The sequence below is a fragment of the Oncorhynchus nerka genome, unplaced genomic scaffold (assembly GCF_034236695.1).
Source record: "Oncorhynchus nerka isolate Pitt River unplaced genomic scaffold, Oner_Uvic_2.0 unplaced_scaffold_2906, whole genome shotgun sequence".
NCBI classification, from domain to species: Eukaryota; Metazoa; Chordata; class Actinopteri; order Salmoniformes; family Salmonidae; genus Oncorhynchus; species Oncorhynchus nerka.
The window spans coordinates 1-27,170 of NW_027038428.1; the positions used below are offsets into that span (position 1 = coordinate 1).

The 27,170-nt window shown below is 42.6% G+C and overlaps 1 protein-coding gene, 1 non-coding gene and 1 pseudogene across 2 annotated transcripts; all 3 read right to left on the bottom strand.

The window, feature by feature from the left end:
• Nucleotides 1-3: 3 nt before the first annotated feature.
• On the bottom strand, nucleotides 4-5,027 carry LOC135566952 (N-acylneuraminate cytidylyltransferase-like; annotated as a pseudogene).
• Nucleotides 5,028-7,207: 2,180 nt separating this feature from the next.
• On the bottom strand, nucleotides 7,208-7,348 carry LOC135566953 (U4 spliceosomal RNA). The gene has a single exon (XR_010462224.1). It is a non-coding gene; the product is annotated as a U4 spliceosomal RNA (small nuclear RNA).
• A 5,001-nt stretch (nucleotides 7,349-12,349) lies between these two features.
• Nucleotides 12,350-20,222, bottom strand: LOC115117175 (ATP-sensitive inward rectifier potassium channel 8-like). Its single transcript, XM_065014500.1, has 2 exons — nucleotides 19,585-20,222; nucleotides 12,350-13,697 (listed from the first exon to the last, which is right to left on the bottom strand). The coding sequence occupies exons 1-2, from the start codon at nucleotides 19,932-19,934 to the stop codon at nucleotides 12,962-12,964; spliced, it is 1,086 nt and encodes a 361-aa protein (XP_064870572.1). The 5' UTR covers nucleotides 19,935-20,222; the 3' UTR covers nucleotides 12,350-12,961.
• Nucleotides 20,223-27,170: the final 6,948 nt, after the last annotated feature.

The following is a 27,170-nucleotide window of genomic DNA, read 5'->3' on the forward strand; positions in this document are numbered from 1 at the left end:
CTCTCTCTGCAGCATGCGGATACCCATAGTATCTCTGGTGTTGACTGAGACCATCTCCTCTCCAGAGACCGAGATGAGGACGCGCCGTCAGTCAGACAGCCGGGAGACGTTACACAGCAGCAGACGCACCACCTCAGGCTTGTCCAGGCCAAAGTAACCAAACCTGACAGGAACAACACACACAGGGACAACATTTGGACAACCACTCCTCTGTCTTACAGCATTGTTCACTGTGTTGCTTTACCACAAAATCTAATTATATTTAAAGTGCATTCAAATAAACACTTTCAGAGAGAGAGACAGAGACAGACAGAGACAGACAGAGAGAGAGAGAGAGAGAGATGGTTCGGAGTGAATGACTTGAACAGAGAGGGAACTTGAAATTGTAGGTCAGTGATTTCAGACTACCTCAGTACTCTCTGTTCTGCCACGGGCCAGTCGATATCCACATCAATATCCACACTGTACTCTGGCAGCATCTCATAGTAAGCCCACTTCCCCCCCTGAGAAAGACAACAACACAAAGGGCATTTCTATTAGCATTCAAAACACCAGTTAACAATAGAATACCTAGTAGTATCAGTCCATCTCTCAGTGTGTATGTTGTTTCTAGTCAGGCTGAATGAATAAATACGTTATTGATCCCAGGAAGGAAATATGCTTTGTCAGCACCAGCAGCAGAGATAAACATCTGGGTCTGTATCTAAGACCAGGTCCTCCCTGTGCACATCATCTTAGTCATTGTGGTTGTGTTAGAAGTGGATATTTGTTCATCTCATAGCCACTACTGCATACAGAGTGATATTGTTGGGGAATGTTACTAATAAACTAATGAAGAGGAATTTCTCTTACACACACACACACACACACACAAACATGAAGATTAAGGTTGGATGGACTAGACACACACACACACACTACAGGCTCTCTCTCCTATGCTGAACATGCAAAAATGAATTGAGTAACTATTGACTGTGACCAACTAATAACCGGGTTGATGAGGCCTTAAGAACCGATCCTTGTTTAAACTGTAAAAACAGCAGAATAGTGAAAACCCTTAGTGGCCAAAGCAACATGTATGTTGAGACAGAAGAGCTGACTGGACTGGCCAGACTGCAATATAAACCTGACCACCAATTACTCAAATGCAATTTGCTTACAGAGAATGTATCCCTTCACATATACTTCCAGAGCCTACAGACTGGTGTTGAAGATCATGTAGAACACTCAAGTTCCTCATCATGCAGCTGAACACTAGTTTGGGTCTTATTCGACAAACCCCATGGTTTACCCCCTGCCTATTACCAGACCACTGTTTCTATAATACCTTTTCTAGATATGATTCATCTTCTCCTGTATGTACAAACGTCACTTATATTTTACACACAGCCTACCCACAGTGTATATTAACCAATCAAGTAGCAGTCTTGTGTGACAATTAAAGGAGGAACTGTGGTCCTCGGCAGCTCAGTTGGTAGAGCATGGTGCTTGTAACGCCAGGGTAGTGGCTTCTACTCCTGGGACCACCCATACCAAGCATGACTACGTTGCTGTGGATACAAATGACATATCTGATAAATGGCATAAGTTATTATATTAAATCAACAGGTTTATAATTCTCTCATTATCATCCCTGTGTGTATTGTCCTGCGTACATCAGGGTATTAAAGAAGTTGAAGTTCAGATGGTCTCCTCTCTATTCTTTCAATCGAAAAGGAAAACTGATCCTAGACCAGCACTCCTTCCTGAGGCACTTTGTGAATATGGGTCCTTTTAGGGGCCTGGTGAAAGTTACCTGCAAAACACCTTCCTCTATAAGGGCTCTGGTGGAAAAATAGAAAGATCCGTTCTCACACAGCTCTCCATCCCAGTCCTGTCTCCGGGGCCTGTTGGATGGATCCAGGTTGAGAGGCTGGGTGGCTACACTACCTGAACAGGAGAGAGAACACATCATCATTATGAGTTGATAGGAAACAGTCTGGTTTCTGGTTAGAACCTGGTCAGGAGACAAACTCACTTGTTTTATCACACCCCCATCTCTCTATTGTGATACAGTCACGTGGACAGGAAAAACTCCTGACCCTACTTCAAATCAAATTGTATTGGTCACATACACATGGTTTACAGATGTTAATGCGAGTGTAGCGAAATGCTTGTGCTTCTAGTTCTGACAGTGCAGTAATATCTAACAAGTAGTCTAACAATTCCACAACTACCTTATACACACACAACTCTAGAGGGATGGAATTATGCAGTAGCCTAGGGGTGTTTTTCCTCCACAGAGATGAAGCCTAATCCTGGACTAGAAATCATTTTCTATGGAGATTCTCCATTGATCTTGCTTTTAATGGAAACATGCCATTATGGGTTAACCTCTGTAGCCTGAAACCATGCCTAAGTGTGAGGGTCCTAAACATAACACATGGCTGTCCCGAGGTCCTAAACATAACACCTCCTTTCTTCACCTCCTGTGAGGTCCTAAACATAACACATGGCTGTCCCAACCTTCCTCCTGTGAGGTCCTAAACATAACACATGGCTTCACCTCCTGTGAGGTCCTAAACATAACACATGGCTGTCCTGTACCTCCTTTCTTCACCTCCTGTGAGGTCCTAAACATAACACATGGCTGTCCTGTACCTCCTTTCTTCACCTCCTGTGAGGTCCTAAACATAACACATGGCTGTCCCGTACCTCCTTTCTTCACCTCCTGTGAGGTCCTAAACATAACACATGGCTGTCCTGTACCTCCTTTCTTCACCTCCTGTGAGGTCCTAAACATAACACATGGCTGTCCCGTTACCTCCTTTCTTCACCTCCTGTGAGGTCCTAAACATAACACATGGCTGTCCTGTACCTCCTTTCTTCACCTCCTGTGAGGTCCTAAACATAACACATGGCTGTCCATTACCTCCTTTCTTCACCTCCTGTGAGGTCCTAAACATAACACATGGCTGTCCTGCCTCCTTTCTTCACCTCCTGCCAGCGGAAGTGGTGTCGTCAGGACCACGGAGAAGACGGACGTGAAGCCCTGCTTGGTGATCATCTCCAGGGCCTCCTTCAGGTGGAAGGGGTGCAGGCAGGGAGACGTGGCCTGGATGTGACAGATCACCTCCACCTCTGGAGGAGGACAACACACAGCAGACTATGAGATACCAGAAGAATATGAGAAACAGTATGAGATTTGAATAATTGTGTATATGCTGCCACTGTTGTCAATTGAAGCTATGGAGTGGGTCCCACTTTATTGGGATAATCCCAAATGTTGCCTCATAGATCACAATGAATAAGACTACATGGACGGGGGGACCTGATCCTAGATCAGTATTCCTACTCTGAGATACTTGATACATGCCGTCCCAGAGCCTTAGTCAAGCTAGTGGCTAAACAAGTTCTGCATATATGACATTATCAGCTGACATCTATAACAAAGCTGCCAAACAGTCATTACAAAGATAGTTGAAGTGTCACAAAGGGTGTGGTTCTGTCACAATAAAATATAACCAACGTTGACACTGTTGCCACAGAGAATCTTCCTCACGCTCCCTCGTCTCCTTCTCACAGCACATTGCATAGCAGAAGATCTGATCTCAAAAACGCATTAGATCTCATTGGAGGAACCTCAGATCCTCCACTCAGATCTCCTCCTAATGCGTTTTGAGAAGGAGGCAAGGAGAGAGGACATGAGGAATCAGGAAATACACTTGACATTCACCCCCTACCTGGGTTTAATCGGGCGAATTCTGGATGGTGTCAAGAGAGCTGGAGGAGTCTTTGGACACCTCTGGGCTCCTGCGGTGAACCTGAGCCCCCATGCCTTGGCTACCTTCTCAATGTCATCATGATCAGTTGATACCCACACACTGGGAGAAAGAACGGAAAAGTTGATTCCTCAGGCTTTGTAACAAGTAGGCTGCATCAGTGCAATCCAGTCTTGTGTGGCCGAAAGCCCAAACCAGGGGGTTCATTCAGAGACAGTACATTAATTTTCAAATAACAATATTATCCATGCACCCAAAACAAGAATGTCAACATGTTTTCACATTTAAAATACTAGTTTAGTATAGAATACTACAGTATTTAAAACAGAATTCTGTAATAAACTGTAGTATATCCCTTTGCTCATGTGTAGTACTTAGTAGAGAATGTTGTAGTATACTGTAGAATACTATAGTAAATACTACAGTAGTATCTGCAAAAACACTAGTAAATGCTACAGTAATGTCCCCAAAAACACTACCCTTTTAACTATAGTAAATACTAGAGTAATTTTGCATATACCCCTGCCCATCTCCTCCTCCATAACCCCATAAGTGAGAAACCCACATGCCAAGTACAGCCCACGTATTGTGTTCCCTACAGTTAGAAAAGAGTAAAGTGCTGACCTCTGTTCACACCCCAGTCCTATCTACCTACAGGTTATGGGAAATTAGCTCTTTTAGTATGTATCTAGTAAGGAGAGAAAGCCTCCACTTCTATGTCAAAGATATACAAACAAAAAAACACTATAGTAAATACTACAGTCCGCAAAACACTACATGATACTATAGTATATACTAGTTATTTTACTACAATATGTATACTATAGTTAACTGTAAATAATACACTACACTACAGTGAATAATACAAAAACACTACAGTGAATACTATGGCATTAATATCATAGTATACTGCCATTTTTTGTATGTGGGTTGTAATGTAGCTAGTCTACCAAGCTTCTATCAAAGCAACTCCGTATACAGTAGTTAGATTGAAAGACATTTGACTATTAGATTGAACTGAATTACCTGTCAAACTGTTTGAGTCCACTGCAGCTCTCAGAACCCATCCGATGAGGGGGACACCGGCGAGCATTTTGATATTCTTCAGGGGGATCCCCTTACTGCCTCCCCTCGCCAGGATCAGGGCTGGTGATGTGTCTCTTCTCACCGCTGTCTTTAATAACCTTTGCTTTTCTGTCTCTCACATCTCCGATGCCTGATCGCGTTCGTTTTCTTGTAGCGGCCATTGTAAAGGGTCACTCAGTAGCCCAGTGGAGGTTAAGAAGACGTGGCGGTATCGTAACTTAGCTAGCTAACTAACCAGTAACGTTAGCGGTAGCTATAGCAGTCGGCTGATGAATCTAGCTAGTAGCTACGTCGTGTTCTAGCTCACTGTAGCTAGCTAGGTATTTAGGTTACAATATACTACTGACTACAATGTCAGTAGTATACACTGAAGGGCGGCCTATTAATCCTACAAATATGACATTTATAAACAGAAAAAGTGGCGTATTATGATATTTCATTGTACGAAATCAGAAAGAACGTCACCATAGAATTGTACCGTAATGATTGAGGTCAATGCTTAAAAAACTATGATGGCGATCAATATTATCGACACGAGGATACCTAAGGTGCAAAATGGTAGAAGCATGTCAATGTCTATTTTCTCAATCACAGAACTCCAGGTTTCAATATTGCACAAAATAATGTAAATGTACTCATCATAGACAACAATTCAATTGCGCTAGCCAACCAAACAGCAGTACTTACGGTAAAGTATTTACTACTTCTAGCTGGATCGACCCTGTGCAGTGCGCGTGTGCAATAACTCAATTCCCCCCCTTCCACTCCGAAATAACATTTTTTTTTTGAAACGTTGGCAAAGGGTGAAGTCTACTATTTTACTGGTTGTAGTTTTGGAAACATAAAAAATGTATGGCGATAAGATGATACGTCTGATACCGGGAGCTCGGAGTCATGCATCGAAATCGTTAAGCAGTGTGCGGATATTGTATCGCTTTATCGGAAACACGTTATCAATGACCTCCAAAGATGTGTTTTGTCGAATAACCACCGTCGAAACGTTGGTAATTAAATTTTTCATCTGAGTTCCTAGAGTGTGCGGCTCTCTTTTATTTTCAAGTTTGTCGAATAACCACCTGATTGGTTTGGTATTCGTTTCGGTAGAATAGGAAAATGCTTATTTTAACCAGCAGGTGCCACTAGTGTACACTATGTTGATCAAAGCCTCGTGTAGTCAACCTATTTTCGACACAATTGTATGGAAATGCTGAATGCTTCAGAAAGCTTCGTTTCCCCATCACTAGCTTCATCGATTAGTAAATGTGCAGAATTTCGACAAAAATCATTCTACACCCACTGCAGGGCACTGGGCTTCCTCGCATCACCATATTTGGTAGTGAGTGGAAACGCCAAACGGATGCTTCACATGAAGTTTTATACATCCGGTGAAATACCTGGTTCATTATTCATTATTATTATTATAATCTACCACTGTAGAATACATTCAAAAAACTTTAAAGTACCACTAAAGTAGTTTTGGGGGGGTCTGTACTTTACTATTTATATTTTTGGCTACTTTTACTTTACTACATTCCATAAGAAAATATTGTGCCTTTTAATCCATACATATTCCTTAACACCCAAAAGTACTCGTCTCATTTTGAACGCTTAGCAGGACAGGACATTTGCTCAAATTCACGTGCTTATTAAAGAGAACATCCCTGGTCATCCCTATTGCCTCTGATCATGCGGACTCTCTAAACACACATGCTTCATTTGTAAAATATGTCTGAGCGTTGGGAATGTGCACCTGGCTTTCCATAAATACAAAAAATGGCGCTATCTGGTTTGCATAATATAAGTAATTTGAAATGATTTGTAGTTGTACTTTTGATACTTAAGTATATTTTAGAAAATGACATGTATTTTTTAAAAACCAAATACTTTTACTCAAGTAGTATTTTAGTGGGTGACTTTCACTTTACTTGAGTCATTTTTTTATTGGGGTACTTTTATTTTTCCTGCTCTCACTCAGTAGTAGCAACATAAAACCAACTACCGGTAAACAGCCGGGGAAAAACAGACAATATGATCAATGGGAAACCATACCAGTTTGAACTAGTTCCAAAGTCGGAGGCAGAGTTCGCTAATGGACAAACTGTCTACAAACTCGCACTCCCACTAGATACATATCACTCTGATGTATGTAGCATAACTGGGACGCTAGACCTACACGCTGAATGTAATTCAAACGTTCAATTCGTATTTTCAATGAAGTGCAGAGATAACACAAATCTCATATTGCAAATACACACTTATTAATGCAATTAATACATCTGCAAATAACGCCACATTCAATAAACTCCAGACCACTACTGCGAGATACCTTAAAACTTCTTTACTTTCAACAAGAATATCAGTCTCCTTAGAGACCGTCAAAAATTGCCAATGCCGACTATATTTCAAGTCGTCACGGCGGGGTATTGGGTAAAGTTTTCAACTAGCAATAATCGCGCCTCGGATAGACCTCATCGGCTACGATACTGCCACTGCGCAAAGCTGACTCAAATCTTGAAAAAGGCAAGGTAGCCACCACAGAAGATACAATTCACGGAGACGGTTCATCATAACGTCGCGGTACAGTGTGGTGCTAATTTGTGTGCAATAGTAATATATTAGGATTGAAATGTGTTCAAAACGTTTCGATAACCCGAGGTGTGCATAATTTGTATTTTTAAAATAATAATGTAGCTACACCACACCGCAATGCATGATGGGATGTGAAACATACCATTCTCATGGGTTCGTGCTTTTCAGATCCTTAGGACGTCCCTGCCCCATTGAAGTTGAAATTTAAACGGGTTAAGGGTTAGACGTTTAAGGTAGGGACGTCCCAAGGATTGTGGATAGAACTGACCAATTATTATGTAAATATAGGATTGCACTGATCTGATCTGCAGGCAAGTATCCCGTCCGGACGGATCCTAACAAGATTTGGAAATGTTTTGAACAGTCGTAGATAATTGTATATGTACGATTGCAAAATCAGATATCAGTACGATGACAATATTCCATCTTTTGAACATTTGCAGTCAGAGATTGGTGCTATTATTCCATAGGAATATTTTACATTTCTACACAGCCTTACTACACATACCAATATCTGTACCGGGGAGCTGTATGGACCAGGGAGATGTTTCACTTTGCACCACCAGATGGAGGCATTTGCCTTGAATGTTCATTAGGCATTAGGCCCACTGTAGTAAAACCTGCCAGTTCAATGTCTGATGTCGGGAGATGACGTGGTACCCGGCCACTAAAGGCAACAGCGAGCACTGTTACCTTCACGTAGGTTTTGGTTTTGCTAGGGCATTGTGGACGGGGATGGCAGATGGGCTTAAGCATCATTCTCTGATTCCAAAGATGCAAAGGTTGCAAATTGTTTTTTGATATTTTTGTTTGAAGCCTATTCCAAACCGTAACCATTCAGAGTTAATGTCTAAACTTAACCTTAAACACTTAGAAATGTGACGTTGCAGAAACATGGACGTCTAATTCTGACAGTGAGACTGTGAGCTGTTTGAGATAAATAACTAGTCTAATACAGTTGGCATTCGATGGTAAAGACACAGGGACACTGTTGTATATGAAGATAATTAATTAAGAACCATGTAAAGTGTAGTACTAATAGCTACAAAGGGTTTTCTCTGCCTATTATTTTGTTGAGATAACTTGGGAATAGTCTTCAGGGTCCCATCTTTACTAGTTAGCTAGCTAGGCTAACTTAAACCTCCATTTGGCAAACAAACCTAGCTAGCTAGCTATTTAGCATCATAGGTAAGAAAACATGTTAGTTAATCAGATAAATGCATTAAAGCTGCAATATGTAACTTTTGGGTGACCCAACCAAATTCACATAGAAAAGTGAGTTATAGATACATCATTGAAAGCAAGTTTAAGAAGCGGTATATCTGTTCTATGTGCACTATTTCTATGCTGCCCATGCCTACATTTCATTTGGTGTCTTTCACTTTGTTTTGTACAACAGCTTCAAACAGCTGAAAATACAATATTTAGGGTTATGGAAAATATATTTCACAGCAGTTTAGATGGTAAAATGATTTTCTACACTATACTTGCTTGTTTTGTCTTATAAACTGAAATTAGGCAAACTATTAGAATTTTGGCAACCAGGAAATGGCAGAGAAATTTCTATACTGAACAAACATATGAATGAAACATGTAAAGTGTTGGCATCATGTTTCATGTGCTGAAATAAAGGATCCAATACATTTTCCATACGCACAAAAAGCATATTTCTCAAACATGTTGTGCACAAATTTGTTTACATCCCTGTTAGTGAGCATTTCTCCTTTGCCAAGGTCATCCACCTGCCCGGTGTTGCATATCAACAAGCTGATGAAACAGCGTGATCTTTACACAGGCCTACCTTGTGCCGGTGGCAATAAAAGGCCACTCTATAATGTGCAGTATTGTCACACAACACAAGCATGCAATTAAATTGGCATGCCTACTGCAGAAATGTCCACCAGATCTGTTGCGAGATAATTTAATGTAATTTCTCTACCATAAGCCGCCTCCAATGTCATTTTAGAGAATTTGGCAGTACATCCAACCGACCTCACAAACCCAGACTAGGCTGGGCGATATGGCCAAAATCTCATATCCCAATATAGGTCATTTCATATCCAGATAATGATACATGTCCCGATATAGCACATTTTCTGTCAATTCAATGAATAAATAGTTTATATAAAATGACCACATGAAGGCCTATTTCTTATTACATTTTAAATTATACTCAACAAATAAAATGTACTGCTCAATATTTGATCATTTCTCCTTTTATTTAGAACCTTTGTGCAAATGTTCAATTAAGCATGTAACAAAATATAAAATATGAATGGATAAAATCTTAAAAGGTACATAGAAAACACTTCAACTGCAGTTGCAAATAGCGCTGGGCGATATGACGATATATATTGTGTGACGATAGAAAATGTCTATTGTTTCATATTATGCTCTGTTTATTTTGTTGTGTCGCAAATCACACTCTTTACGCCAATATTTTGTCAATTGGACAACACTTTGCAAAATGTGCCACAAACATGGAGTGAACGTGGCCCAGAGCACGGAGCTCGTACCAAAAGAGGGACTACTTCTGTCACATGGACGTGGTTTGGGTATGACAAGTCTGACACGGACCAGGAAACCGTCCTCTACAAGATGTGTCGCAGGTCAGAGTCCTGACAACAGGCTCAAACACCACTAACCTCTCTTACCACCTACACAATAATCATGTGAAACAGGCCAGTCCCAACAACAGGCTCAAACACCACTAACCTCTCTTACCACCTACACAATAATCATGTGAAACAGGCCAGTCCCAACAACAGGCTCAAACACCACTAACCTCTTACCACCTACACAAGAATCATGTGAAACAGGCCAGTCCCAACAACAGGCTCAAACACCACTAACCTCTTACCACCTACACAATAATCATGTGAAACAGGCCAGTCCCAACAACAGGCTCAAACACCACTAACCTCTCTTACCACCTACACAATAATCATGTGAAACAGGCCAGTCCCAACAACAGGCTCAAACACCACTAACCTCTTACCACCTACACAATAATCATGTGAAACAGTACGGAGAGAGTCTACGGATGAGACCCCAAAAAGTAAAGTCTAGTGCTCAAAACAAACCCCTGACTCAGACATGGCAAGAGGCTTTTGCCCGCGGCACAGCATATGGCAAAGAATCACGAAGATGGAAGGAGATAACAGCTGCCGTTACAACTTACATCTGCAAAGACATGGCCCCAATTTACACGGTCGAGAAACTGCATTTTATTGATGGTAATTTAAATGCACAGAGATACCGTGATGACATCCTGAGGCCCATTGTCGTACCATTTTTCCGCCGCCATCACCATTCATCCTCCGCCATAACGCACGGCCCCATGTCGCAAGGATCTGTACACAATTCCTGGAAGCTGAAAATGTCCCAGTTCTTCCATGGCCTGCATACTCACCAGACATGCCACACATTGAGCATGTTTGGGATGCTCTGGGTCGATGTGTACAACAGCGCACACATCGATTACAGTTCCAGCCAATATCAAGCAACTTCACACAGCGGGACAACATTCCACAGGCCACAATCAACAGCCTGATCAACTCTGCAAAGGAGATTGCAAAGGAGATGTGTTGAGCTGCATGAGCAAATAGTGGTCACACCAGATACTGACTATTCACATCCCTACTTTTTTTGTAAGGTATCTGGGACCAACAGATGCATATCTGTATTCCCAGTCATATGAAATCCATAGATTAGGGCCGAATGAATTTATTTTAATTGACTGATTTCCTTAGATGAACTGTAACTCAGTAAAATCTTTGATATTGTTGCATGTTGCATTTATATTTTTGTTCAGTGTACATAGTGCATCTTTAAAATAAAGTATTTCCGATGAACACATTACACATTATTCTTGCAGCCCTCAGGTGTTGCCTATATTGCGTTAGGGCTTTGCCTGTGAACCAGAAAGTAGCGTTTGAATCAGGAAAGTTTCCTCGGCATCTCACATTTCTGCCCGACCCAGAATTGTATGTCGGGTTTCCAGGCAAGTGTAGGACAGGCCAAAGATTTTCTCTGGGCTTCGGCCACTTCATTTTGTCGCGCACTCTTCTAGTCACTGTCTGGCTAGCTAACTGATGTTACGAAACTGAATAAATAATTGTTTAAATATTTATTTTTATTTTTGCGCAATACACACCTGGAATCGGCTGGGGCTTCTCAACTCACGTTTTCAATTATGACATATTGCAGGTTTTATATGTATACGCTAACCACACATTTAGCATGATTCACTCCAATCTGCAAAAACAAGTGTTGTAGAATGTCCCCCGTAGACAGTAAAGAAGGCGAGATATCCCACTCCCTAATTATTTCTGGTCCACCATCTTTGTCTCCACCCACAACAAGCAGAGAGTAACGTTACTGTACATCAGTTTCTAAACCTGACCGCAACAAGTCTGAACTTTGTTGCACGTTCTCGACCGATTAGGTTTCCACTAGTTACCACAGTCACAAAGTCAAAATTGGCTTTATTGTAAAAATTCCTTAAAGCAAAAATGAGCTTAATTTAATGAACCTAATTTAAGCAATGCATAAGGTTAGTTATAAAATCAACATTTAAGAAGCAAAATTGTAGAAAGGCGGGGTTTATGACTTTGTGGCTGTGGTAACAATGACGACCGCTCGATTGGTAATGCAATGACGCAACCAAAAAAACAGCTACGTATCTTTTTTATATAACCTGTGATCCAAATTATTATTTGATTAATTAACTTGATTGTCACTTTTTTTTTATTTTTATATTTCATCAAGAGACCAATTGCTTGTGAACAGAATACATTTATACAGATTTCCCACACTTTGATTTCTAAATTCTATCGAATCATCACAGAGAAAATACACATTTGTCCAAGATGCAATTTGAGGAGAAAATGTTCCAAACGAACCAAAAACAATCAGTTTTATAGGGGATCTATTTACTGTGACAGTTTCCAGAAACAGTACAATGTTCATACAGTACTGAAGTAAATGCTTTATTAAAGGTTCTGATAAGAATGAGGAACCGGGTTGGTGTGTAATACGTTGCAGCTGATATCAAAACATCATTTTCTTCTACTATTAGAAAGGAGTTGGCCATTATCATCTGTAATAATATGTTCTTTGGTCACGGTAACATTAAAGAGCACATTAAATCATCACATGGATTTAGTGATGAGTACAGAATTCAGTAAAAAGCAATATAAAGAGTTATTACATGTCTAAAGGCATTTACATCATAAAGTACAACTTGTGGATGCCTATTACAGCTTAGAACCAGACAAAGGCAAAGGCACTTGGAAAGAACCAGACTGAAAATGAGACACTAATCAGTAACTAAAACCGGTTAAATCCATCCTCACAACAATAGTACTAACAGGGCATTGTGTGTGTCAGGTATAGCATTGACTACTGTATATGTGGCAGAGTGTGGGGAACAGGACCAGAGTCAGCTCTAACTGAGCCAGAGGATAAACATGGGAGGTCCCACCCAGGAAGAGCAGGACAGCCAATGGGAGCCAGGCCTCGTGTCATGTGACGGCCATGTTCTGGCCCACCGCCTCAGGTGTGAGGAACTGCACTTTGGGCACGGTGAGGGCCGAGTTGTTCCTCCGCATGGTGCCGGAGCTCCCGCCGTTCCTCATGGAGTTGTTCCGCCTCATTGAGTTCCTCTTCCTCAGTGAGTTCTGGTGGCTCAGCTCGCTCTTCTGCAGCGTCTGGATGAGTATGGAGGGCTTCTCGTCCAGCTCGCGGGCCGAACACCTCGGCGTCGCCACCTTGACCGTGTTCCCAAACTTGGAGTAGTCCACCGAGTACACCCCGTCCTCCTCAGTCACGATGGGCACGAAGCGGTGACCCCACTGGATCTCCTCGGTGACGTAGGAGGTCCGGGCCTGGGTGGTGATGCCCGTGGTCTCCACCACGCCCTCCAAGATCACAATCACCTCCAGGTCGCTGCACTGCAGCTCCATGGCCGACAGGTCGTACAGCGGACTGTCCTTATTGATGGTATGGCAGATAATGAGTGGCGCCAAGAGGAAGATGGAGTTACTCGCCGCGGCGCTCTCCGTTTGCACGTCGATCTGGTGGATAGGGATGACCTCGCCTTCGGGGGTGGTGGTCTTGCGTACCACCTGGAGGCGGACGGCAGCGCCAATGATCATGGACTTGCGAAGGTCGCCCACACGGGTCATGAAGCATAGGCGGTTGTTGCGCACGGCGATGACGGCGTTGCGGCTGAAAATAAGATATGACAAGAAAAGATAACTTTATTGTCCATTTTCTTTACCGATCACATTTTCTTTACAGATTTGTCAGCCAGAGTGTACCCCCTGGATCAGATTTATCAGCCAGAGTGTACCCCCTGGATCAGATTTATCAGCCAGAGTGTACCCCCTGGATCAGATTTGTCAGCCAGAGTGTACCCCTGGATCAGATTTGTCAGCCAGAGTGTAGCCCCCTGGATCAGATTTGTCAGCCAGATTTGTAGCCAGAGTGTACCCCCTGGATCCCCTGGATCAGATTTATCAGCCAGAGTGTACCCCATGGATCAGATTTGTCAGCCAGAGTGTAGCCCCCCTGGATCAGATTTGTCAGCCAGAGTGTACCCCTGGATCAGATTTGTCAGCCAGAGTGTACCCCTGATCAGATTTGTCAGCCAGAGTGTACCCCTGGATCAGATTTATCAGCCAGAGTGTACCCCCTGGATTATCAGATTTATCAGCCAGAGTGTACCCCTGGATCAGATTTGTCAGCCAGAGTGTACCCCTGGATCAGATTTGTCAGCCAGTACCCCCTGGATCAGTGTACCCCCTGGATCAGATTTGTCAGCCAGAGTGTACCCTCTGGATCAGATTTGTCAGCCAGAGTGTACCCCCTGGATCAGATTTGTCAGCCAGAGTGTACCCCCTGGATCAGATTTGAGGGCTTGCTTAAGGGCACAACAGCAGGAGATGGCATGTGTACAAAACCCTCAAACTTTGACCATTCAAAACCCGCTCTCTGAATCTGGGGCATAGAGACACAAACTTTACAACTATTTTTCAGTATCTAGGATAATGATATGGATATACTAGGTCTGTGTTATATGGATATACTAGGACTGTATGATATGGATATACTAGGTCTGCATGATATGGATATACTAGGTCTGTATGATATGGATATACTAGGTCTGTGTTATATGGATATACTAGGTCTGTGTTATATGGATATACTAGGTCTGTATGATATGGATATACTAGGTCTGTGTTATATGGATATACTAGGTCTGTGTTATATGGATATACTAGGTCTGTATGATATGGATATACTAGGTCTGTGTTATATGGATATACTAGGTCTGTGTTATATGGATATACTAGGTCTGTGTTATATGGATATACTAGGTCTGTGTGATATGGATATACTAGGTCTGTGTTATATGGATATACTAGGTCTGTGTTATATGGATATACTAGGTCTGTGTTATATGGATATACTAGGTCTGCATGATATGGATATACTAGGTCTGTGTTATATGGATATACTAGGTCTGTATGATATGGATATACTAGGTCTGTGATTGATATGGATAACAATCTAATCTAGCATGACTGTATAGGAATCAAACATGGAGGAGGAACTGGGCTGCGTGATTGACAACTAGGTCTGTGGGAAACAGCCACAAGATGAGGGATATACTACAAACAAAGTCAACTATAAAAACTGATATACTACAGGGTTTAGTGGCATCTCATATATTATACTAGGATCTGTGTGATATGGATATACTAGGTCTGCACCTGATTTTCCAGTGGGCGGCAACCTTTCGGATATGGATATACTAGGTCTGTAGTTATATGGATATACTCTAGGTCTGTGTTATATGGATATACTAGGTCTGTGTTATATGGATATACTAGGTCTGTGACCCCACCTCTCCAACCTATATGGATATACTAGGTCGACTGGGCTGTCTTATATGGATATACTAGATGTTCTGGAAGTGTTATACTGTTCTGGATATACTAGGCCAAAGCTGTGGTTATATGGATATACTAGGTCAAAGTTCTGAAATGTTATATGGATATACTTTCTGTAGACATCTGATATTTGGATATAGAAACTACATCTGTCTAGAGTGATCCTACATATGGATATACTAGGTCTGTGAGGAGGGTAGAGACCTATACATTTGTGGATATCCTACATCTGTGAGGATATGGATATACTGGTCTACATTTGATAACTAGAGGTGTGTTATATGGATATACTAGGATCCTACTGTGTTATATGGATATACTAGGTCTGTGTTATATGGATATACTAGGTCTGTGTTATATGGATATACTAGGTCTGTATGATATGGATATACTAGGTCTGTGTAGAGATGATGGGGATGGATATACTAGGTCTGACCTGATCCTACATCTGTATGGATATACTAGGTCTGTGTTATATGGATATACTAGGTCTGTGTTATATGGATATACTAGGTCTGTCCTACATCTGTGATATGGATGATACTAGGTCTGTATGATATGATAGAGACCTGATCTACATCTGTGGGGAGGGTAGAGCAAAATCTAACAATCTAATCTAGCATGCAACATCTGTATAGAGAGATCAAACATCTGTGGAGGAGGAACTGGGCTGATCCTACATCTGTGATTGATCCAATCTGTGGGGGGGTGGGGCTAAGTGTCTGTGGGGAAACAGCCACAAGAGGAGAGGGAGAGACTACAAACAAAGTCAACTATAAAAACTGACTCTACACAGGGATCCTACATCTTAGTGGCATCTCATATATTGCATGAAATACGGATCTCTTGTGATATGGATATCTTGGGATTTCGATCTGTGGGGAGGGTAGAGACCTGATCCTACATTTGTAATGTGCAGCCATACCATGCACCTGATTTTCCAGTTGAAACCTGATCCTACATCTGTGAGGAGGTAGAGCAACCTGTTAGGATGCTGGCCCATCCTCTCTGTGAGGAGGGTTATCCCATCTGTGAGGAGGGTAGAGACCTGATCCTCCAGGGGTGTAGTTTTCCCTAGAGGTAGAAACAGATCTAGGATCAGCTGATCCTACATTTGTAATAGAGGTGCTGATCCCCAATCCTAATCTGTTAGAGACCATTAGTGGGGTAAATGCTAAACTGATCCCATCAAGATCAGAATTTAGGGGGCACCTACATCTGTGGGGAGGGTAGAGACCTGATCCTACATCTGTGAGGACCCCACCTCTCCTGTGGGGAGGTAGAGACCTGATCCTACATCTGTGAGTAGAGCAACCTAATCTAACCTGTGGGAGGCTAGAGACCATCCTACCTGAAGATGAGCTGATCCTACATCTGTGGGGAGGGTAGAGTGATCCTACATCTGTGACTGGGCTGTCTACATCATGAAGATGCACCCCACATCATAATAGAGCGTTACATCTGTGATGAGGCCAGCTGATGTTCTGAAGATGAGGACGTAGAGATGATCCTACATTTGTAATAGAGGGTAGCATCCTACATCTGTGAGGATCATCCTACATCGGTGGCCAACATCTGTGCCGATGGTCACCTGATCCTACATCTGTGGGGAGGGTGGAGAACAGGAAGGACCTGATCCTACATCTGTGAATGACCTGTAGAGCAGGGGAGGGTAGAGGGTCACATCTGTGAGGAGGGTAGAGGGTCAGAGGAAATGAGAGTCCTAAAGAGGAGGGAGACGTTGGAGTGGTGTAAATAGTGGGAGGGTCACGGGTCAGATGTTTGTATGTAGACATCTGATCCTACATTTGATCCTACATCTGTGGGGAGGGTAGAGACCTGATCCTACATCTGTGGGGAGGGTAGAGACCTGATCCTACATCTGTGAGGAGGGTAGAGACCTGATCCTACATCTGTGAGGAGGGTAGAGACCTGATCCTACATCTGTGGGGAGGGTAGAGGCCTGACCCTACATCTGTGGGGAGGGTAGAGACATGATCCTACATCTGTGGGGAGGGTAGAGACCTGATCCTACAGGTAATAGTGGTGTAGTGGTGTAGGATAGTGGGGAGGGTAGAGACCTGATCCTACATATGTGGGGAGGGTAGAGACCTGATCCTATATCTGTGAGGAGGGTAGAGGCCTGATCCTACATCTGTGGGGAGGGTAGAGACCTGACCCTACATCTGTGAGGAGGGTAGAGACCTGATCCTACATCTGTGGGGAGGGTAGAGGCCTGATCCTACATCTGTGGGGAGGGTAGAGACCTGATCCTACATCTGTGGGGAGGGTAGAGACCTGATCCTACATCTGTGGGGAGGGTAGAGACCTGATCCTACATCTGTGAGGAGGGTAGAGGCCTGATCCTACATCTGTAATAGCTGATCCTACATCTGTAGAGACCTGATTCCTACATCATCTGTAATAGTAGAGACATGATCCTACATCTGTAGAGACCTGATCCTACATCTGTGACCCTACATCTGTGGGGAGGGTAGAGACATGATCCTACATCTGTGGGGAGACCTGATCCTACATCTGTAATAGTGGGGTAGAGGCCTGATCCTACATCTGTAATAGTGATCCTACATCTGTGTAGAGACCTGATCCTACCTGTAGTGGTGTAGGGTACAGACCTGTATCTGTAGCGATGTAGAGACCTGATCCTACATCTGTGGGGAGGTTAGAGACCTGATCCTACATCTGTGGGGAGGATAGAGACCTGTTCTTACATCTGTGGGGAAGAGCAGTTTAGAGACCTGATCCTACATCTGTGATGTGGTGTAGAGACCTGATCCTACATCTGTGGTAGAGACCTGATCCTACATCTGGTAGAGAGGTCATCTGTAATAGGGGTCAGAGTGATGCAGGAAGCTACATCTGTAATAGTGGGAGAGGATCCTACAGTGTGGGTTTCATCTGTAATAGGGTGTAGAGACCTGTCCTCATCTGTCTAGAGACCTGATCCCATCTGTAGAGACAACATCACTGATCCTCTCAGAGGACTAAATCTGTAATAGAGAGATCTGTAATAGTTGTAGAGACGTTAAAGTGGGGCAATCAGCAGTTGAAATCCACATCTGTAACAAAGGCCTGATCCTATCTGTAATAGTGGTGTAGAGACTCCCCTGTTTGGGTAAAATCCTACATCTGATGGTGGGACCTGATCTGTAAACGGAACCACTCCCAAATTCATACACAGAGCTAATGGATGCAAGGACTGACCATCCATGATATCAAAATTGTAGTTTTAACCGTGTCTTGTGACCTGATCCTACATCTGTGATGAGGATAGAGACCTGATCCATCTGTGGTGAGGGTAGAGAGGTCCAGGGGTGAGGAAGCTACTGGACAGGCAGGTGGTTTCCTATGGGTCCTCATCTGCGTCCCCTACAACCACCAAACTACTGTAAAAAGGGGACCTGATAACAAATGCATCTCTGGGGCCTGAGAACTCAGCATTCTTACACAGAGATTGGGGGACTGACCATCCATGGCCATTGTGATAGACTAGTGTCCTGTACTTGTACATCAAGCTGCCTCATGCTTCCTGCTCACACATGCCAATGCTCGTGCATGGCTACATACTTTACTTCCACGTTTTGAGGCTTTATAGTGTTTGTTTACATTGACTTTGTTTACAAACATTGGAATAAAACAAGCTTATATTTTGCGTTCAGCTGGGGTATGAGAGTTGAACTATAAATTATACTAATATTCTTCAAGAATCCATTGGTACATATTATTAATTTATGAATGCAGCAACTGCAGATTGGCCCTTTAAAGGGATACTTCAGGATTTTGGCAATGAAGCCCTTTATCTACTTCCCCAGAGTCAGATGAACTCCTGGATACTATTTGTATGTCTTGCATACAGTTTTGGCTTCATTGCCAAAATCCCAAAGTATCCCTTTAAGTTCCTTATAATTTGAAGGAAAATCCTTTTTTCTATGGCAAGGAGCTCAATCATCATACCACTGTAACAGTGTTATCACAGAAAATAGCAGTTATTCTGAAACTGAGTTTAAGTAATTACTTCACTAAAAGTCCCCAATAAATCCATATAATTTATTTCCGCCCTTAAAATACACAAGTTTACACAAAATACAGAAATACAGAAATATATACAAGTTAAATCTCCAAACATCAACAGTTTAAAATATCTATAGAGTCTATACTATACTACTCACTTGACGTTGGTGACGCACTGCTCAATGCCAGACGTGCGGTTGGGTACAAGGTCTCCATGGGCAAAGGCCACGAGCCACCAGCACATGGCGAAGAGGAGCCAACTGCACAGAAAAGTCATGGTGAAGATGACCAGGGTGAAGCGCCATTTCAGGTCCACCAGAGTGGTGAAGACGTCTTGCAAGAATCTTCCCTGTTCTCGGATGTTCTTGTGCGCCAAGTTGCAGGATCCGCTCTTGGCGATGAAGCGGGCTTTGTTCACCCGGTCCCTGAACACTGGTTTGCGGTGGATCCTCGAAGCAAGCCCCGGTAGGGAGAACTCCTCCGGGATGATGCTTTTTCTCGCCAACATCCTTACTGCATTTGCAATAGAGGAAAAAAGTCGGATGGTTTCAGTAAACCGAAGTGTTTTTTAGTCGTGCGTAATTCTCCTGTCAGCTTGCGTAAAACATGATTCAAAGTTGGATAAATTCGTATTATTTTGCAAAGTTTTTCATCGATTTGATTTAAATTAACTTCTATCACATTAGGGGTTGGTAGCTCCAGCGCCACTTCCAAAAAGTTGTACTGACGGGTGAGAGTTTCCAGGCAGTCACAGACCCAGGGCGCATCCCAAATTCTCTTGACGTAGCTGCTCCGCTCTATGGGCGGGATGCAATGCACTGCTGGCTTTGTTCAACAAAGAGGAAACCCCAGTAATTACTTCTAAATTGTGTTTTTGTTTTATTGATTTAAAAGCAAAACAATATATGTGTGCCCGTTGGACCGTATGTTTAGTTAATTAATCAATACCGGTATTTGAGGTAATGGTTAAACCATCCCATTACTGGGTCCAAATTAAAATATCATTGATGTTTTATTTTTAAACAAGGCAAGTGTGATAGAAAAATGACTCCCAACAGTAAGCAAATTATTGCTGTGTTATTACATTATTATAGGGATGATTATTAGGATAGGTCCGCTTCCCATTGATGACCAAGAGATGGCGCCATTTAGTAAGCGAGGAGGTGTGGTGTGTTGTGTGTGAGAATGAGAGTGAGTGTGTGTGTGTGAGCGTTTTTAAACCCAAAAAGCACTTTCAACTCAAAGCACATTTTTATTATCAGTTCAAGTGTAAAAAAAGGTAGGCACACAGTGTAATGATCAACTATGTCTATATTTAAAACATCTGTTATTTATACACAATGTACATATGAGACAGACACAAGCCCACAATAAAATGGAAAAAGACAACCTGTAGTCTCGGAATTATATTGATTATTATTGATAATATTTGAACATATATTTCTGTGCACATTCCCAAGATTGAAAATATAAATAGTAAAAGCAGAGAACATGATATAATCTCTGTGATATGGATCAAGGATATCTGCAGTCTGAATTACCATAGATCTATAAGTAGAGTGGACCTGCTCTTTCCATGGTATAGACTGACCAGATGAATCCAGGTGAAAGCTATAATTGCTTATTTATGTCACTTGTTAAATAAACGTCAATCAGTGTAGATGAAGGGGAGGAGACCCGGTTAAATAAGGATTTTTAAGCCTTGAGACCATTGAGACATAGATTGTGTGTGTGCCATTCAGAGGGTGAATGGGCAAGACAGAATATTTAAGTGCCTTTGACCGGAGTATGGTAGTAGGTGCCAGGCGCACCGGTTTGAGTGTGTCAAGAACTGCAACGCTGCTGTGTTTTTATATCTAGAAACTAAAAAGATTTTTTCGGCTGTCCCCATAGAACAGGATTCCCCAACTGGCCCGAATTTGGCCCGCGGGTGGTTTTATTTGCCCCCCCCAAGCTTTCTGAGCACCCCCCCTACAAAACAAAACAGGAAATCAGCTCCCAAGTTATTTAAATTTAAGAAATCTATTCCCATCTATTTCCAATTTAATAAATCTATTCCCCTCTATTACATATACTGTAATAGAGACACGTGATCGTATACAAATGTAAGCAAGGTTGAATATGATTATGTTTTAGTTAAACATTATATCTGTTTTGGGCTTCTAGCAGGCAAAAACAAAAAAGGTTATCCTATGGGAACAGCCAAAGAACCCTTCTGGAACCGTTTTTTAGAAGTGTAGAACAGACAGTCATAGCCGTACACACCACAGCCTTGCCTTCAAATTCATCAGAGGGACAATAGCCTACCACTCATCTCCAATGTCATTCTCCTAGACTATACAGTTGAAGTCAGAAGTTTACATACACTTAGGTTGGAGTCATTAAAACTCGTTTTTCAACCACTCCACAAATGTCTTGTTAATTAACAAACTATAGTTTTGGCAAGTCGGTTAGGACATCTACTTCATGCATGACAAAGTAATTCTTCCAACAATTGTTAACAGACAGATTATTTCACTGTTTCACATTTCCAGTGGGTCAGAAGTTTACATACACTAAGTTGACTGTGCCTTTAAACAACTTGGAACATTTCAGAAAATGATGTCATGGCTTTAGAAGCTTCTGAAAGGCAAATTGACATCATTTGAGTCAATTGGAGGTGTACCTGTGGATGTATTTCAAGGCCTTCCTTCAAACTCAGTGCCTCTTTGCTTGACATCATGTGAAAATCAAAAGAAATCAGCCAAGACCCCAGAAAAATAATTGTAGACCTACACAAGTCTGCTTCATCCTTGGGAGCAATTTCCAAATGCCTGAAGGTACCACGTTCATCTGTACAAACAATAGTATGCAAGTATAAACACCATGGGACCACCCTGCCGTCATAGCGCTCAGGAAGGAGACGCATTCTGTCTTTTAGAGATGAACATCGTTTGGTTCGAAAAGTGCAAATCAATCCCAGAACAGCAGCAAAGGACCTTGTGAAGATGCTGAAGGAAACAGGTAGAAAAGTATCTATATCCACAGTAAAAGGAGTCCTATATCAACATAACCTGAAAGGCCGCTCAGCAAGGAAGAAGCCACTGCTCCAAAACCGCCATAAAAAAGCCAGACAACGGTTTGCAACTGCACATGGGGACAAAGATCGTACTTTTGGAGAAATGTCCTCTGGTCTGATGAAAGGAAATTAGAACTGTTTGGCCATAATGACCATCGTTATATTTGGAGGAAAAAGGGGGAAGCCGAAGAACACCATCCCAACCGTGAAGAACGGGGGTGGCAGCATCATGTTGTGGGGGTGGCAGCAGCATGTTGTGGGGGTGGCAGCATCATGTTGTGGGGGTGGCAGCATCATGTTGTGGGGGTGGCAGCATCATGTTGTGGTGGTGGCAGCAGCATGTTGTGGGGGTGGCAGCAACATGTTGTGGGGGTGGCAGCATCATGTTGTGGGGGTGGCAGCATCATGTTGTGGGGGTGCTTTGCTGCAGGAGGGACTGGTGCACTTCACAAAGTAGATGTCATCATGAGGAAAGAAAATGATGTGGATATATTGAAGCAACATCTCAAGACATCAGTCAGGAAGTTAAAGCTTGGTCGCAAATGGGTCTTCCAAATGGACAATGACCCCAAGCATACTTCCAAAGTTGTGGCAAAATGGCTTAAGGAAAACAAAGTCAAGATATTGGACTGGCCATCACAAAGCCCTGACCTCAATCCCATAGAAACTTTGTGGGCAGACCTGAAAAAGCGTGTGCGAGCAAGGAGGCCTACAAACCTGACTCAGTTACACCAGCTCTGTCAGGAGGAATGGGCCAAAATTCACCCAACTTATTGTGGGAAGCTTGTGGAAGGCTACCTGAAACATTTGACCCAAGTTAAACAATTTAAAGGCAATGCTACCAAATACTGATTGAGTGTATGTAAACTTCTGACCCACTAGGAATGTGATGAAAGAAATTAAAGCTGAAATAAATAATTATCTCTACTATTATTCTGACATTTGACATTCTTAAAATAAAGTGGTGATCCTAACTGACCTAAAGCAAGGCATTTTTTACTCGGATTAAATGTCAGGAATTGTGAAAAACTGAGTTTAAATGTATTTGGCTGAGGTTTATGTAAACTTCCGACTTCAACTGTATATCTGTGCTCTATATCTATAGTCATTCTGCTCTCATGATGTCATCGTTCTAGAGAGGGGTGGGTGTTGTGTCTCCACGCTTTCTGACAGACTGACTGACTCCAAAGTGCTGCTTGCCCATAAAAAGACAACTCTGGTGAAGGATAGCAGCCACACTATAGGGGCCATGTGGTTGACCTTTGGCCTTTACATGGACCCCCCGCCACAGCAGAAGCTACATTAAATATACTTAGCTGCTACTCACTTATAATGTATACAATGGAGAGTATGGAGGTTGAGGGGAGATACGTAGCCTTGAATCCAAGCTAAACGAAACAATGGTTCAGTCTTGTTCAACCAGGCTATAAGACGCCTACCCATTCATAGATTATAGAGAGGGAGTCTTGAGTTGAAAACACGAGTGGGAAAACAGACCACACGTGTGTAAGGAAAGTAGGGCAGGAATTCTGGGTCATGAGTTTGGGATTGAATAAGAATGAAGAATGATTTAAAAACGAATCTCTTGAGATGAGAAACCGCTTTACACTGACAAACAAAACAACACAGCAGTATATCGATAAAAACAGATACTGACATTCTTCAAAGTGTAGCTTACAATAATCAGTTTGGCATTCAGGCTATAATACAATACAAAGAAGTCAATATAAAATTATCATTGTTCGATATGCAAAATAACTATAAATATTCAGGTACTACAGTGGGACAGTGGCACAGCTCCCCAGAAACCAGGTTTAATACTGAAAATAGAAACCACTTTCCTTACCAATTACACCAGCCAGCACCATGTATGGTAGAAACTACCGCTGGCCTGGCTTATGGCAGGTAGAAGAAAGCGGACTCTTCCCTTATCATTTAGGGCTGGATCTTAACTTAACACCAACATGCGTAACTCCACGTTTTCACATACATCTTGACACGGATGTGTGGTTTACAGTACACAAGTTCTGTATGAGTTGAAGTTAGGCCTGCATATCTCACATTAAGATTCCATCCTTTAGAGAACACCCATTGGGTGAAAGCTGTCCTTTTCCAAAGAGGAGTCAGTGACCACTAAATGTCCACAGTCCCATGGTTCAGTCAGCATCGCATCTAATCAGACAGACAAAGGGTCACCAGGCTAAAACTGCTCCAGCGATATACCCTACAGTGTTCGTACCAATGTAGTAATACTACACTATACCTGCTTATTGCTTACCTATGAATAATGGTGTAAAATATATACATACATCATATAGTAATAAGTAACTAAATATATAATTTAAACATAAAACATTTAGGTAAAACTTTGTAAAATTGTAATCATATTTAACGACCGATTATGATCCTTACACGACCAAGTTAATAGGTCACTCATTCAATCAATCACTCAATAACTAATACATGACCAATAATCAACACAAGAAGGCCATCAGTGGTGCTTTGGGAAGCAGTGTTTCCCCTACCATTACCAAGTGGAGGTGGTCAACCAGCCTGGCTCCATTTCCCCTGTCTAAAAGCTTCAGTCAATAATGGTAATAATATCTGGAACTCTGCGCCCCACCTAAGCATTGTGGGAAACACTGAGGAGGCTGATTCATTGATAGACTGATGGTGTGCTGGCTGACAGTGTGTGAGCCTACATGTCAGCCCTGACGAAGGAAGCGAACATGCCGTCCTCGTTCTCCAGAAGGGTCTCTGGTTTGTCCATCTCTAAGATGTTCCCTCGCTTCATCACGATCACCAGGTCAGCTTCCAGGATGGTGTGGACACGGTGCTGCATGAACAACACACAGACAGACATTACATTACATTTGATTGAGTGTTTAATTACACAAACAAAGAGGAAGGGATGTAATGCAGCTTTGATTTGTAATGGTTCCAGACAGACAGAGATAAACTGTGCTGAGAAAAAATAACACATAGCTGAATGTATTTTCATTTAGTCTCACAACCCCAAGAGTCATCCTCCAAGAGCCAACTGCTAAGATTAGATATAGTACCCCTCCTTAACCCCCAGCCAGATTAGATGTAGTATCCCTCCTTAACCCCCAGCCAGATTAGATGTAGTATCCCTCCTTAACCCCCAGACAGATTAGATGTAGTATCCCTCCTTAACCCCCAGCCAGATTAGATGTTGTAGCCCTCCTTAACCCCCAGCCAGATTAGATGTAGTAGCCCTCCTTAACCCCCAGACAGATGTGATGTAGTATCCCTCTCTTTAACCCCCAGCCATATTAGATGTAATATCTCTCTCTTACCCCCAGACAGATGTGATGTAGTATCCCTCTCTTTAACCCCCAGCCATATTAGATGTAGTATCCCTCTCTTTAACCCCCAGCCATATTAGATGTAGTATCCCTCTCTCTTACCCCCAGACAGATTAGATGTAGTATCCCTCTCTTTTACCCCAGACAGATTAGATTTAGTACCCCTCTCTTTAACCCCCAGACATATTAGATGTAGAATCTCTTTAACCCCAGACAGATTAGATGTAGTATCTCTTTAACCCCCAGACATATTAGATGTAGTATCCCTCTTTAACCCCCAGACAGATTAGATGTAGAATCTCTTTAACCCCCAGACAGATTACATGTAGTATCTCTTTAACCCCCAGTCATATTAGATGTAGAATCTCTTTAACCCCAGACATATTAGATGTAGTATCTCTTTAACCCCCAGACATATTAGATGTAGTATCCCTCTTTAACCCCCAGACAGATTAGATATAGTATCTCTTTAACCCCAGACAGATTAGATGTAGTACCCCTCTTTAACTCCAGACAGATTAGATGTAGTATCTCTTTAACCCCCAGACAGATTAGATGTAGTATCCCTCTTTAACCCCCAGACAGATTACATGTAGAATCTCTTTAACCCCAGACAGATTACATGTAGTACCCCTCTTTAACCCCCTGACAGTGGTCTCAGACAGCATGCAGTACCAACCCGGGAGGCTGTAGAGGCCTGGAAGGCAGGGTGGGACAGGGCCTACTTGTGAGTCCTCACTAAGACACTGAAGAGGCTGTCCTGCTGTGCTAGCAGGTTGACTGCAGAGTCACACTCCACTAGCTGCCCCGCGGAGAACACCAGCACCTGTTCAGCCTCCAAGATGGAGGACACCAGGTGCTGGGTGGCAGAACGGAGAGAAGGAACCAAGGATAGATGGGAAGACAGAAGGAGAGGAGCAAGGACAGACAGACAGGGAAAACAAGGAAAAGAAGACAGGTGAAGGAAGGACAGCAGACAAGCTGTTTGAGTCTCGAGAGGCTAACGTGTCGATTCAGAGTTGAGATCTGCAGCACGCTTAACTTAAATATCCATCAATCTCCCACTGACATCAATTTTGCTGATCCCTGCCTACAGGCAGAAACTAAAACAAGAGGCTCCCACGCTGAGGTCTGTCCAACGCTGGTCAGACCAAGCTGACTCCACACTCCAAGACTGCTTCCATCACGTGGACTGGGACATGTTTCGTATTGCGTCAGATGGAAATATTGACGAATACGCTGATTCGGTGTGCGAGTTCATTAGAACGTGCGTCGAAGATGTCGTTCCCATAGCAACGATAAAAACATTCCCAAACCAGAAACCGTGGATTGATGGCAGCATTCGCGTAAAACTGAA

Excerpts from the sequence above, each read along its gene's own strand:
- LOC115117175 (XM_065014500.1), bottom strand. The coding sequence starts at position 19,934 with ATGTTGGCGAGAAAAAGCATCATCCCGGAGGAGTTCTCCCTACCGGGG. Across the intron at positions 13,698-19,584 it reads CAGTGCGTCACCAACGTCAA|TTATCTTTTCTTGTCATATC; the intron begins GTGAGTAGTATA and ends TGGACAATAAAG.